This window comes from Phocoena sinus, chromosome 10 (genome assembly GCF_008692025.1).
Source record: "Phocoena sinus isolate mPhoSin1 chromosome 10, mPhoSin1.pri, whole genome shotgun sequence".
NCBI lineage: Eukaryota > Metazoa > Chordata > Mammalia > Artiodactyla > Phocoenidae > Phocoena > Phocoena sinus.
The window spans coordinates 47,011,609-47,027,079 of NC_045772.1; the positions used below are offsets into that span (position 1 = coordinate 47,011,609).

At 36.3% G+C, this 15,471-nt stretch overlaps 2 protein-coding genes across 4 annotated transcripts in view; both read left to right on the forward strand.

Moving 5' to 3' along the window:
• PTPRR (protein tyrosine phosphatase receptor type R) overlaps positions 1–2,344 on the forward strand; it is a 257,281-nt gene extending 254,937 nt beyond the window's left edge. For 2 of the 3 annotated variants that reach the window (XM_032646704.1, XM_032646702.1), the window contains one exon: positions 1,132–2,334. In XM_032646704.1, the coding sequence (XP_032502595.1) occupies positions 1,132–1,225 (94 nt within the window). In that variant the 3' untranslated portion in view covers positions 1,226–2,334. Of the gene's footprint in view, positions 1–1,131 lie in introns of all 3 variants that reach the window. The other variant, XM_032646703.1, reaches the window with a different exon arrangement.
• Positions 2,345–2,931: 587 nt separating this feature from the next.
• PTPRB (protein tyrosine phosphatase receptor type B) overlaps positions 2,932–15,471 on the forward strand; it is a 113,927-nt gene continuing 101,387 nt past the window's right edge. Inside the window, exons 1-3 of the mRNA XM_032645138.1 lie at positions 2,932–3,060; positions 4,327–4,722; positions 13,935–14,185. Of these exons, the coding sequence (XP_032501029.1) occupies positions 3,006–3,060; positions 4,327–4,722; positions 13,935–14,185 (702 nt within the window). The 5' untranslated portion in view covers positions 2,932–3,005. The remainder of the gene's footprint in view (positions 3,061–4,326; positions 4,723–13,934; positions 14,186–15,471) is intronic.

Here is a 15,471-nt window from a genome sequence, read left to right on the forward strand (position 1 = left end):
TCCGAGAAGATCCCACATGCCGCGGAGCGGCTAGGCCCGTGATCCCTGGCCGCTGAGCCTGTGCGTCCAGAGCCTGTGCCCTGCAACGGGAGAGGCCACAACAGTGAGAGGCCCACGTACCGCAAAAAAAAAAAAAAAAAAAAAAAACCATAAGGTATCTAGGGATGATAATGAAAATGACAAAGGGAAAAAAGCAAGAACCAATTCTCTTTCCAACTCATATAAGGACCCACCTGCTATTGTGGGTTTTTTTCATTAATTTTTATTGGGATATAGTTGTTTTACAATGTTGTGTTAGTTTCTACTGTACAGCAAAAGTGAATCAGCTATACACATACATATATCCCCTCTTTTTTGGGATTTCCTTCCCATTTAGGTCACCACAGTGCATTAAGTAGAGTTCCCCGTGCTATACAGTATGTTCTCATTAGTTGTCTATTTTATACATAGTATCTGCTATTGTGTTTAGATACTCAGCACACCACCCCCAAAGGTTGCTTCCACATAACATACTCAAGTAGACCATTCCAAGGTCATTTTCTTACTCGTAGAAAGAGCAACATTTCACAGTTGAGTTTTGTTTAGTAAACCTACATCAATCAATTTTAATCCAAGTGCGTAAATCTGTATAAAATGAATGATAAGGCACCCGAGAAGTAATACTAACACTCCAGACACATGAATTTATTTAACCCTCAAAACAATCCTATGAAATAGGTGCTGTTATTCTCCCACTTTAACAGAGGAGGAAACTGAGACACAAAGCGCTTTAAGGAACTTGGCCAAGATCACACAACTAAGAATTGGCATAGGAGGGATTTGAACTCAGTCTGGTTCCAAAGTCCAAGTACCTAACCATGAGGCTGTACTGCCTCTCCAGTGACAATATGTTGGTAAAATTAATCAAATGCCTACTGTGTACTAGGCACTGTGCTAATCCCTTTATATACAGTAGCATATTAAATTCACCAGTTGGGTCATCTGGACGTAGGTAAGAGAGATAACAAAAGAATCACCAGGCCAACTGTTCTGTGTGTCTTTAGCCTAACGCCTGCGTTTGGGTGTGGTCGCTGAGTTACTTGAGACTGTGGGACGTTAGCAATAAATTATTATATTATCTCCTCCTTGCAGGGGTGGAATGGTCCAAACCAGTGAGCAGTATGAATTTGTGCATCACGCTCTGTGCCTGTACGAGAGCAGACTTGCGGCAGAAACCGTCCAGTGATTCTCTGAAGACTTACCAGACCATCGCTCTCTAGGGGTGATTAGTCAATTACCCACTTGAGGCTTCTGGAAGGAGCTTCCTGCAGTGGAAGCAAAGAGAAGATGTGAAGCCAAGCTGGGGCATGGATTGTGGAAGATGGCAACATATTCAAGATTGCCAGCCTCTTGTGTATATGAATGCATTTGTAAGCATCCCCTAAATTATTTTGAAGGTCCTTTGCTGATGGAGGTATGATTGATTTCTCACACAGCTAAGGAGGATTTTGTTTTGTCTGTATTGACTATCTGCCACACAGAATATACGTATGAAATTTATGTCATCAGATGACGACTTGAAGAGCTGCTGAAGAAATTATTATTGTGTGTTTAGATGCTTTTATGTTTGCAAAAACTCTGTCTTGTGAATGGACTGTCAGCTGTTAAACTGTTCCTGTTTTAAGTGCTAATTCCTTTCTCAGTTACCAGAATCTTGCCGCTAAAGTTGTGATTGAAAATGGATTTTTAACAAATAAGTCCTTGTTTTTGAAAAAAAAATCAGAAGCAGTAACTATTTTATATGGAAATGTGTCTTGAAAATATTATCTATTAAATGTGTATTTATCAGTACCTCGTACCAATCAATTACAGAGCACAATGATTGTCATTGGGGATATATGTATTTACTCTCTACTGTTGGGCATAGAGGTGGTTTCTGCTCCAGAATTCTACCCACTGTATTTCTACATTGTGAGTCATTTTACTTTCAAAGGGAAAAACAAATTTGTAGCAACTATGATGTGTTAAGAATTTTAAATACTTGTCTCTCTTTTACTAAGAAAGAATTTTTGAATATGCTGTCTACCTGAAATCTCTCTCCCAGCAAAAGGCAGATGCCTTTGGGAATGATGTAACCTGTCTCATTTCCAGAGGTTCTTTAAAAGGATGCTGCCATGGATATCCTTAAATCTCTGAAAGGATTTAATCCTCAAGAGACAAATAAAGCTTAAAAAAAAATAAAACTACACTCAGCAAACACTAGATGTTCTGCTCAAATATGAATTTTTCATGCAGCTAATGCATTTAATGTTGACTTTGTTTCCTACTGCCAATAAACTACTCTTAATACTAAATGTTGAGTAAGGCATGGACTTTTTTTTTCCTGTTTGAAGAGAGACCATTATCTTTTGGGGAAAGCCTGAAGTCGATAGTGGGATGGGTTTAATTTTAGTCTGCCTCTCCCCAGTGGAGATGGCTATTTCAAACTGTAGTATTGTCAACACTTGAGAGATAATGATCTAGAAGTGCCATCATTATGTGGTTTTCCTCAATAGGCTCCCAGCTATCACTATACAAACAGTACATGTTTATGTCTTTGTATCACTTACCGCAGACTCTCATAAATTACACGATTTCTGTTTGTTCAGCAGAATCACATCACCTGAAGAGACGGAATGTAGGAACATTCAGTTACCTAAGATTACAATTCCTTTCTTCCTTCTTGAGCTTACGTAGTCATGTGCCACAGGGATGGCAGAAGAAAACTTACAAGTTTTATTCTGCTCCTGAAGGCTGGAATATTTTCTACATAAAAAAAAGAGAGGCAATCATAATCCCTTCTTTCTAAGGAAACAGAAAAGGACAACTGGTGTAAAACTTCCCCCAAACAATTCAATAGGAGGAAGTGCTCGTCACTGACTTTTCCCCCCACCATGAAGGCACATTTCCTTCCTAGTCTTTGCTTCTCTTATCTGGGAGATTTTTTTTTTCCTCCAAGCGAAGCATGAACAGTCGTTAAGTGGAAAATGGAGGCTGAATTTTACGTGGCGATTCTTACCTGCTTCATCTTCGGGAACTCAGGTGAGTGGGTCTGCCTCAGTTTCCTGAGGCATTTCTCCAACAGCCTGTAGTGGAGTCTCTGTCCTTTGAAAAGTGTCTGAAACAAGGCGGAAATGGAGCCGGGTCTCCATGGCAGTTTAGCCAAAGACAATGAGGAGGGGGAATAAAAATGAGCCTGCCATGCCCACACAGTTGAGATTTCTCTCCAAAAGAAAATAAATGGCCTTCTCTTGTGTCTTCCAAATGCCTCAGGCAGCTCCTGAAATGGCATCCTTACAGCAGAGAGTAAAGCAACCCTGAGGGGGGAAGAATGTATCATTATGTAACAGTCTGTGGCATCTCCATGCTTTTTCCCTGTCAGGCTATAGTTTTGTTTCCTTTGTGTGAAAGAAAGAAAATATAAGAAATATGATTAAAGGGGGTTGGGGAACTGTGGTGTGTTTTATTTGGAAGTTGTGATTTGGAACGTCTGAATATTTTCATGGGCGAGCTGAGAAAATTAAGTAAAAGCACCTTGAAAATGGTTTTTGAGCCTGAATATCTCATTTTTTTATCCTGATGTTTAACAATTGGGTATTTAGTTTCCTTACATGGAGAAGAGGTGATTTTTTTAATCTATTAGCATTTGAAGGAAGACTGTAGATACTGTCACAAAATAGAGAAATGCTTCTCCCTAGGATTATAAAAAAATTAGTTTGTGATAATTAATACTTTCATTTGGTTGCTATTAGCTAGGAGGGTGTGCTAAGAGGAATGAGAAATTTTATTTGTGGATAAATATATCCAATTTTTAAAAATTATGTTCAAACTAGTCCATTTGTATACTAACACTTATTGCAATAGTAATTTAAGGTTTGGAAAAAGGGTTGCTTTTTTAGAGTGGGGGATGGAGGTGAGGTGGAAGGAGTGAAATGGTTAAAACAGGAGCTGGGTTTTTTATAACTTTAACATATTTAATTATTTGGGCTAAAATATCGCACCATACTCTTTGGATGGTTTTGTTTCTTTTCCAAGCTTCCTTTCATTATTTCAATGGGGGTGTATTTTCTTCCCTAAGCCATGTGAAAGGAGAAGAAAGGGAGCTAAGTGTGACATTTTGACATTGTCTGCTTTGGGATTTTAAATCACATGTGTTGAATCTGGGAATAGTCACTTGAAATGATAGCAATTGCAAAAGATAAGTAAACCTCGTATTTTGACCTGGCTGATTTGTGGGTGGGTTGTTTTTGTTTTCTGGTGGGCCTTATGATTTGCTACGTAGTACTTGATGAGCTTCTCATCTTCCAGAGGGGTTTCAGATTGTCCATGTCCAGAAACAACAGTGCCTTTTCAAAAATGAGAGAGTGGTCATGGACTCGTGCAATGGGACCAGCCAGAACCAGCAGTGGATGTGGACTGAGGATGGGAAGCTGCTTCATGTTAAATCTGCTCTGTGCCTGGGCATCTCTGATTCTTCTGGTGGCCCTTCCCGATCCGCCATCTTTGCCCCCTGCTCCCGGGCACCTCGATGGACTTGCTATGAGACGGAAGGGTTCCTTGAGGTGGAAAATGCCTCTCTCTTCCTCAAGAAACAAGGCTTCAGGGTAGTGGTCAAGAAGGGCAGGAAGTACCTCCACAGCTGGATGAAAATAGATGTCAACGAAGAGGGAAAACCAGTCAATGAAAGCCTCTGCTCTAAAAAAGGTGAGCTCTTCCTTTCAGAATCGATTCTGAAAGTTTTTCTGCTAAATGTCTTGTTTTTTCACATTCAAGGGAAGTCCACATGCCCCAACAAAATTCCTATGGAAGATTCATAAGCTAATGGAAATGGATCACGTGGTACCCACTGACTTGGAAAACTTCATTATCTTCATTAAAATAAGCTCAGCTTTTTCTGTCTATCTCTCATTCTTCCTTCCTTTTTTTCTTGCTTCTTTTGTTAATTCAACAAATATTTCTCGAGCTTCTCTTTTGTTCCAGACATTAAGCACTTTGATTAAGTACTACTAAATGTGGGTATGTAGCTCTATGTACATATGTATATGCAATGACTAAAACCAATGATCAGGAAATTAATATTTTTGCTGATTTAGACACTTCTATCCTCTGATTATGAGGAACTATTACAACATCATAATGGTGCTTGCTAAGACTGGGAAGATAATAAATTATGCTTTTGACAATCTCTTGTACTAATGTTTAAGGGTAGATATTTTTTGGAGATAACATATTTTGAAATGGTAAGAACCAATGGGCAGCCACAGAGTTTTCTAATTTGTTGATCTTTGATGGATATAACCTAGCTGATGGACACATATAAAAACTTGTATACACGTGCATACATTTTTGGTACAACATACAGTTCAGTCCTAGACTAGGAATTTTTATTTGTGGATACGGCTTAATTTTCTATTTTATTGAATCATCTTATTGCTTATTTACTCCTCTATTAGAGGTTTGCTTTAGGAAGTCATGAAGGATAAAAGAATTATTACATATTTGGTATAAGTCACTGGAGGAATTCTGTAGAAATGAAGCCGTTCATTAAGATTAAAATTTGTCAAGGTTAAGGGATTTGTCCCAGATAATTCAGTGGCAGAGGTATGATTAGAACCCAAGTTTCTTGATTCTTCAACCAGTACATGTTCCATTTTATAGTACTTCCCAAATGCTTACACAGACTCTTGCCCAATTGGCTACATCCAGAATCATCTGGTGGGGAGACGGAGTAGAGGGAATCATTGCCATCATTTCTTCCTCTGTGATCATCTCCAAGATTTGATTCCAAGAAAACTATATTTGGGCATGATACTTGATATTTTTTTAAAAGTTCCCCAAATAATTTTGATTCACCTCATCTGGGGATCAACATCCACTGTACCTTTAAATCTTTTTATTAGGTGTTGATTTTTGAGGCTTATATGGGTTTTTTTCACCACACTGATCTTTGAACAGTTATCTGTCATTCATTCACTTCAAAAATTAGACAAACATCTAATTAGGTGCCAATTAAATGCATGGGCTCTTCTACAATACAAGAAGAGTCCCTGTTCTTATAAAATTTCTGATATGAGAGTAAGATAAAAAACATGTAAAAGTTAATTAGAAAATTCAACTTTATCAGAGAGTATACAGCATATAGCACCAGTTCATACAATTCCTTTCCTGTAGTTCATCTAACTAGGCCTGTCCTAAACAGAGAAACATTGTAAATATTTCAGTTGTAAGGTGTATGGTTATACACAAGAAGTGAGATTCCTCCCCAAATCCTAATCAAACCTTATTTAGAAGAATATTCTTTCATTAGAACTTTTTAAAAGCACGTATGGATTCAGTAGATATGGGTTACTTAAGGTAGAAGATAATTCATGGAAAAAATATGGGTTATTTAAGATAGAAGATAATTCGTGGAAAAACTATCTCCTTTGACCTTCATACAAAACATGCCCAGTGACAGACTTCACTTCAAAAGTAAAGTAGTACAATATATCAGTTACAGTTAACCACTGAACATGCCGTATCCAAAAATGCCTGATAATGTGTGTTGGAAAAAAAATGGACTTCTAGAAAATGCAGAGCTAAAATTTGTATGATTCTAGTTCAAAAAAATCTTATATTTGAATATGCATATGTACAATGTATACTTTTGCCTTAACATGGTTATAAGCTAACAGACACATTTTTCTTCTCCATCCACACAGAATGATATTGGTTGACTCATAGCATGAACACTCACTGATTTTCTAGAGAATCCATTGTGAAAAATTAAATTGCATGCAGATGTTTGTGATGAATGATTCCAAATGTCCTTTCTTAAAGAGTTGATAACTAAATATTATACTCTTAAGCAGTACAAATATACATGTTGTTAATCCATAGGATGTGATTTTAAAAATTAGGTTCTTCATACTCTGGTTTCTCTTCATATCGAATAAATCTTTCGCCTTTTACTAAAAAAAAATAAAATAAAATTAGGTTCTTCAGTAAAAGCATACCTGTGAAGGTCAAAATCTGAACCATACATTTCATGTTTGTTTCACAGAGGAAACATTCATGATGCCATTCAAATATCTAAGTAATATTTCTCTATTACCTACTAGGTGCCAGAGCTCGTGCTAGTGACTGAAGTACTCTACACCAGTGATTCTCAACCCAAGCTTCACATCAGAATCCCAATGGGACCTTTGAAATAGTATTAATATCCAGGCTTCATCCTCTAGGCCAACTAACTCAGGCATTATAATTTTTAAATGCTTCCAAGGTGATTCTAATGTGCAACCAAAGTTGAGAATCACTAAATATGTCTTTTGCTTCTTAGGATAATGGGGAAGGCAAATAGGTAAATAATTAATTACAATAGAGTGTAAGTAGGAAAAAAAAAAATACCCCTCCCTCCAATGTATATTCTTGCCAGTGTGTCACATTAAGCAACTGTGGGGTTTTTTTTTTCATTTAAAAGATAATTCTTAAATTGGATATTTTTTAAACAATCCTTTGAGTGCCCACTGGATTTTGTCATAATTTAGCTATGCTTCATTCTCAATAAGACACCTTTTTTCTTTTTCTACCTCTCCTTTACTCGAGTCCCTCTATACAGGGAGGGTGAATTGAATAGGCTTCCAAAGTGGATTAAAATTCAATTCAAAAGTTAAGGTGAAGGTTTTTGAGAGAAGGACCTATACTAGGTAGGGTCAGATTTCCTCAATCAGCACTACTGCAATGATTTTTTATTAGGAGAAGAATGTAAAATTGGCCTGTATTTAAAATTTTTCATATAATTTATATTTCTTTAAAACCCCTTGGGACTTCCCTGGTGGGCCAGTGGTTGACACTTTGCCTTCCAATGCAGGGGGTGCAGGTTCAATCCCTAGTTGGGGAGCTAAGATCCCACATGCCTTGCAGCCAAAAAACCAAAACATAAAACAGAAGCAATATTGTAACAAATTCAATAAAGACTTAAAAAATAAATAAATAAAACCCCTTAAAACAAGCTTTTAATGGACAAATAGAATTTAATGGGACCTAATTAATGGGAATCTAATTAAAAAGAATATATAGATTGTGTAGAACCAGGATCACCAGTACGTAGTAGAATACCAAATTAAAGAAAAGATGGATTGAGATTTTTGCCATTCCCTCTGAATTTCAAGTTTACCCTTAAAGAATATATTACACATCTTCATTCTGGACAAAAAAAAAAAAGTGTACCTGGTAGACAGACTCTTTTATAAAAAATCAAACTTTTAAGATCATTTTTTTAAAAATTAGAGGCTTCTAGCTATTATTCTGAATAGTAACAGTAATAATAAAAAGCATTGCCTCCAAAATGCCAACACATCTGGCTAAAAATTACAAAATTTCATTCTCCATGTATATATTCTTTTGTCAATCAGTTGCCAGATATCCAGTTATCTGGAAACCATCTTACCTTTAGCAAGGTGTCAATAAAACAAGTGATTGACAGATTCTAATTTTTCCTCCCTATATTTTGGTGTTATATTGTATAGCTACATCCTTAGAGTCACTGTATTAAGAGTATGACTTTTAGAAATATTTTGTGTATAATTTCTCAGTCTCTATAAATTCACACAAGGCAGTGGTCAATAATGCAATAAGGAAAAACCAAATTGTATTTTGTTCAACAGTATAGCAATCTTAAATAATCACACATTTGACTTTTTTAAGGATTATTATTACTTTAGTAGTAAAAATGCATTCTGAGGCTCAAATCTCTAATTTACAAGCTCTTAAAACATAGCACTCCTAAGTAAAGGGTTTCCTGCATAGCAAAAACCTTATAAGCTAAAGCGAAAACTATATTGGTCTACAGTTTGGGGGGTCCTTCTACATTTCTAGGAAAGTTCACTAGAAATTCAATTGAAAAGATCATTTTTCCATGACCAAGTCTTTTGTATATACAGGAGATGCAAAAGGAAAAGAGTTAGAAAAACTAAATTACTGTGCTATAAACCTGTTAACAGGGATCATAACTTAGAAATCTTCATCTCCTTTAAAGGTAATCTTGGTTCCCTTGGTCAATAAATGCTGTCTAAATTAGTAAATGTTTCAATTTCTAAAAGGTGCTGAATGTCAGAATTATTGGGAACAATAAAGGAAAGCTAAGGACTACTTTATGCCACTATTGAAGTCATGACTGTTGCTTTTCTCTTCTTCCCAAGTTAAGAAGAATTTTTAAATCAAAAGTTACAGTTGCAGCTATTCCAACGGGAAATAGTCTTGACACCACAAGCAGACAACAAATGTTACAGTGGCCGAATCATTGAAGTTTTATGGACCTACATGATCTGGAAAATAACTCATTCATTGGCCCCCTCTTTTATATGGGTAACAGAGAAATCTACTCAAAGGATATTACTGATCTGCAAGCATATCTAAGCAAATAATCCTTAGGAGAGGGAAATAAAAGCATTCTAAACTTGAAAAGTTTCCACAGCACCAGCACAAATCTATTGGCAGGTAGACTATGCTCATGTAGTTCTAGGTCTTCTGGATGAAGAGTACAAAATTCCATCTAGCCTTTGGATACCTATTCCAAGGAATGCCAAGTCTCCCTACAAGTATAAACACCTGGATGATTGTCTAAAATTGTTACTTTCACTAAGATGTTTCATATTGTATGAAGAGAAACATTGTATATGTCAGCCAACCAGTCAACATTTATTCAGCGTCTACCACAGATTCATTCATTCAGCTCTCATATTTATCTGAGGACAGGCAAATTTTTGCAGACATATTTTCAATATCCCTGATATAGCTGAGTTAGTAAAATCATTAAAAGAGATTTCACTGCTGAAGTAAATCATACTGTTGGCTGGCTTGATATACCTGTTGGTTAAAGTAATTGTTTAATTGTATTCATACAGGTGAGGGAATAAGCATTGTAATAGGTAAACAATCATGTATGCTCTTGGGAGACAGGGTTTTAGTAACTTATTTCCTTTAGGGATTGTTGGAGTGCTTGTAAATACAGAGAGCTTGATGGGAAATGAACAAAGCAAAACCGAAAGTGTCTTTTGTATATACAGACTCTACTTTGACCAAATTGGCTGTCACAGCCATTTTAGAGTTTTTCTCCTAGCATCATTATAACAACATGGGTCTTGCAATTAGCCATTTATTTACATGATCATTGAAAATCATCTGGTCATGATTATTAATACATGCTTTATACGATCATTAAAAAATATCTAACACAGTATCCAGAGTCTCCCAACGATTTTCAACCTGTGACACATCAATGAACTTATCAGGGCCCTGTAACCAGGGCCACAAATGACTTTCATATGTGCTCTTATATCTTTGTGGGTCCCTTTCTCCACTGGGAAAAATAAAATAAGTTAACAGATTTTCGTGTGTCCTAACATTCTCATTCTTTCATGATATGTGAAAAAAATTTTTAACATTTTCTTTGACCGTGAAAGTTCTTTATGAAAAATTATTTTCAAAGAAATTAAATCATTTCATGGGCCCTAAAATCATGGGCCCTAGGCAATGTTCCAATGTGCTTAATGGATGAGCCAGCCCTGGACACACCAAGTTATTCATCCACTTTCCATCTGCCCTTGCCCTGACCCTGTTTACGGTAGCCTCTGGCTCAGCATGTCTCTCCCACAGCCTGGTAGCCATGAACTTTTAAGCCATTCTTCCCCCTCCATCCTTCTACCCCACCATCTTATCCTTTTCCAATGTATGTGTTTGTACCTTCCCAAAAGAAAACATGGGGCATTAGGATAAACCAGGCACATCTTCATAAGGCAACCCGTAGTACAGTAGTTGAGTAGCAATTGGCTTTTGAAAAGTATTTCTTTGATTGGCTAAGCTTTCATTTATTTTTTTAACCTAATTTTTTTACTGTGCTATGCTTTGATGTTTTACTATGCTATGTCCTGGTATCAATTTCCATTTATTAATTTTACTTTTTTCTAATCTTGCAAATTTTTAAGGTCTGTAAAAAAAAAATTTAACCTCTGATTATGTATGCCTTCTCATTTGTTGTGCCTCCCATTGTTTGTAAATTCTCCATCTTTGGTACTCTTTTCAACAACTTTTCACTTCCTTACTCACTTTTTCAAATTTTAGGCATGTGTATTTTTTAATGTATCCTTTATTTCATTGACTACATTTTCTGAAATGTTAATTATTCATTTTACCATTTCTAATAATTATTTAGACTATTATAATTCCCAGACCTTTCACTTTATCTTTATTCTATCCCAATCTTGTTTAAAATATTTTATATATTAAATGTAAATATTTATGTATAGATATATATATACACAAATCATCATTTTTCTAAGGTATCTTCTGTTTCATTTGCTAACTCTTTTCCAGATTATTTTCCCACTTTTAAAGGGCACATTACATTTGGTGTCTTCCTACAGAATGGAAAGTATCAATATAGTTAAAATGTTCTCTCTCCAAAATGAGCTTTATTCAAGTTATTTCTTTCAATATGCTCGAAAGTTTTTGTATCATTTAAAAGAGGGAAACTAACAAATTGTGTTTTGTCTTTATTATCATCATACAAAAATTCCATTTCTATTATTGATTTTTTCTGAGGCAATCATAGATGAATTAATAAACTAAAATACATATTGCTTTTTTAAAAAATGTATTTGAAATATGGGCTTGATATGATGCAGTCATTGCAAATCATCATATAGGTGAGCTATCAGTGCTAAACTTTATTTTTCACACATTAAGTGCTAAAACTTCTGAGATTGGACCCAGGATGGTCTGCCTTATTTTGAATTGTGTTCTAAGAGGAATTGTGTATAATGTGGAAACAATGTAGTGGCAATGGTACAATAAAGCTTTTTAAAAATAGCTTCAACATATTGTTCCATTGTGTAAGAACTTTTCCTTGCATTTGTCAAAATATATCTTGTTCTTTCATGAACTGTAAAATGTATATACCTTTTCAAAGAACATCAGAAGAATTATAGAACCCAAAACATCCAAAGATCTACTATTTTTAGTATAATTTCATAGCACCCATTTCAACAAAGAGTTCAGGCAATGGAAAGATGAACTTATTTTCATCACCTTATATATTTCTATGATGGATTTTCTTTCCTCTCATCTACTTTATAATCCTTCAATGTCCACATAAGAAATGATTAGAATTCAGCTTTGCCTCATATCGTATATACAGATAAAATTATATACTTGGATGTATATTACACCTGAGAAACTTATTAGAAATGCAGGTGCTAGTTCCCACACCAGATCTACTAAATCACAATTTCGGGGGTGGAGGGTGGTAGGGCGGTTAGGCTTCAGTTGTCTAACAAGCCCCAAAGGTGATGCCTAGCAAAGTTTGCAGATCACTGCTTTGAAATTCATGAAATTTGGAAATCAAATGTTAAGACTAAGACTTCCTGCTTCTTAAATAGCACAAGTTAAAAACATAGGCACAAAGTGAAGGGGTACCGGACCTGAATATTCTGTAGGTCCTTTTTTTGGAAAAATAGTGGTGGCCTAAAATGGAAAATGGACTTGTTTGGTTTGGAGGGTTTTAAAAATACATTTAGAAGGTTAATTAAAGACAATTACAGAAGAGTAAAAATTTTTCCAGAAGATATTCCAAAGCTACACGCAATGGCGATAAGCTATTTTATTTGCAGAAGAAATTTCAAGAGTGTTTTGATCATTTACCGAATTTGGGGGAAGTCTTGTTTCATCCATTGAATTAATTCTGTAAGCTGACTACAAAAAAAATAGTTCTCAGGATGAGAACTTACCAACTGCTCCTTAGTGAAGAAGAGTAATCATAGGTTGACATGCTAAGACATATAATTACATGCTAGGTATTTGGAAGCTTGTCTCTGTGCTCACCTCATCATTAAATCTTTTTTTTTTTTTTGAGGGTCTGAGAGCTAAAATTGTCACAGCTAAAATTGAAATCCCCTGTCAACTCAGGGGATTGGCATTGGCCAAAGCTCAAAATGACCAAAATACTAATCTCCACATACAGAAATGTTTACATCCCAACAATAGATCAATATCTATGTAAAAGGACATTCTAACACCTAACTCAATTAAGACTGCAGACTTAAGACTGCTTCTTGGCATATTGTAAAGGCATATTGCTAACAGTACAGTTGGGTTTGTCCTGTAGAAGACACCCCAGGGATAAATGAATCTGGTCTGCCAGGCACAATGGAAGTGATAGTGGCACAGGATTCAAGAAGATAAAAGCAAACAGAAACTAGGGAGAATGTCTAAACATTTATCAAAGCCTAGATCTGGTAGATGTGCAGGTAGGGTTGCCAGATAAAATATACAACATTCAGTTACATTTGAATTTCAGATAAATGACAATTTTTTTACATAAGCATATTCCTAATATACAATATAATATAATGTAATGTATATTGGGGAGGTTATTAAATCTACTGAATTATTGGTTATTCATGAGAAATTCTAATCTAACTGGGCATCACATATTTTTATTTGCTAAAATTTGGCAACACTATTTACAGGGTACTCTGCACAACCCTCCACATCTCAAGGAAAAGGTGCTTAACGGTGATGATTATTTTATTTACATTTAAGAGAACAGCTGATATTTACATCTTGCTAAATGTTTAAAAATACTGTTTCCATTTTGAGCCTCTTTGTATGCTTATAGCACAGTTATAGCCCTGATAGCACAGTTTCCACAACTCTCCCTGCACCCTGTAAAATTGATAGATGGATAAAATTGATAGATGGGTGAAATGGACAGGGCAAATGAGTATGGTCATACTCAAAGTATCTTCTATTTTTCATATAACTGAAGCTTATCTACATGCCCATTGTTAAAGCGGTCTTTTTCTAAGTAAAATTGCTTTTATGTGAAGAATCCCTAAAACATGAGGGTAATTTTAGCAACTGTCCTTTCTTTACCTCAGCTGGCCTGGGAGCAGAAGTCTCAGTAAGGAGTACTAGAAACACAACTCCTCCCCAAATCCCCACTACTTTTAATGCACTTCCATATAGCCCGGGACACCTTATTAGTAATACCACAGAGACCTTCACCAGAAGTACTACAGAAAACTACAGCCAAAACAGCAGCCAGAGGCAGCACCCCAATCTGCAGATGGCTGGAACTACATCTTGGGTTCCCTGGACTACTCAACCCTTCTCCAGCACCACTGAAGAGGTAAGGGGAGAGGGGAGGGGAGGGAGTGTGGTTTGGTAAGGTCTCAGAAAGCCCATTGGTTGAAAAGTTTTGCTTTGCTGGAAATACTGCTACTCAAGCGGGAGATCAGGCACTCTGTGTCCTGGGTGCTAATTGTACATGAATGCATTCTGTGTAATGAGAAAATCTTTGGGATAGAATTAAAATTGCTACACCTTTATAAGCTGAAGAGAATTATAACTGCACTCCTGTAGGTTGGCCACATTTCTGAACCGACGTCAGGGTTCATAGGCTTACGATAACCTAAAACCAGGAAATAGAATTTGAAATCAGTCCCTTGCAGGTCCCCCTGGATATATTTCACAATCGTTTATGCTTATAAGAGAGGGGAGAGAGTCACAAAGCAATGGAAGATTCAGCAATCACTATAATGGATTTGTGAACATGGAGGAGGATAAGCTGAGTCTCATAGCAATTTCACATCAGCATCCACAAGAGGACAGATAAATGGCTGAGAAGCAGCAATGACACAGCCATAGAGTCTGTTCACATAGTGTTTCCATTTCAGATGTTCGTCTCTTCGGTTTTGCTTTCCACTCAGGGTTTTAGGCTATCATTTTAGACAGTAACAGTGTAATTAAAACAAAATTTAAAAGCTAAGGTTTCATTTGGCAATATTTAGCTGTTTCCTAATAAGCAATCCAAATAATTTAGAGAGTAAAGGCCCAACACTATGCATATGACATGCATTTTACTGCTCTGGTTTCTTTTGCATTGTGCAGAAATGAATATTGCACATGACTCCCGACTAGTGAACACATACCTCATTATTGATCACAAAACAAATAGAGCCAGGGCTTCCCTGGTGGCACAGTGGTTGAGAGTCCGCCTGCCGATGCAGGGGACACGGGTTCGTGCCCCGGTCCGGGAAGATCCCACGTGCCACAGAGCTGCTGGACCCCGTGAGCCATGACCGCTGAGCCTGCGCGTCCGGAGCCTGTGCTCCGCAGCGGGAGAGGCCACAACAGTGAGAGGCCCGCATACTGCAAAAAAAAAAAAAAAATTTATATCTATTTTTTCTGTACTGATGTGTGTGTGTGTGTGTGTGTGTGTGTATATATATATATATATATATATATATATATATGTACTGATACATACCAGTATACATGTAGTGGTATCAGTATATATGTACTAATTTTTATCAGTATACATACAGATATACACATAGAGACGGAGACAGATACTAGTACAAAACAAAAACTGTGTCAAATAAGAAACATGCTGAATAAAAACTACAATAGAAA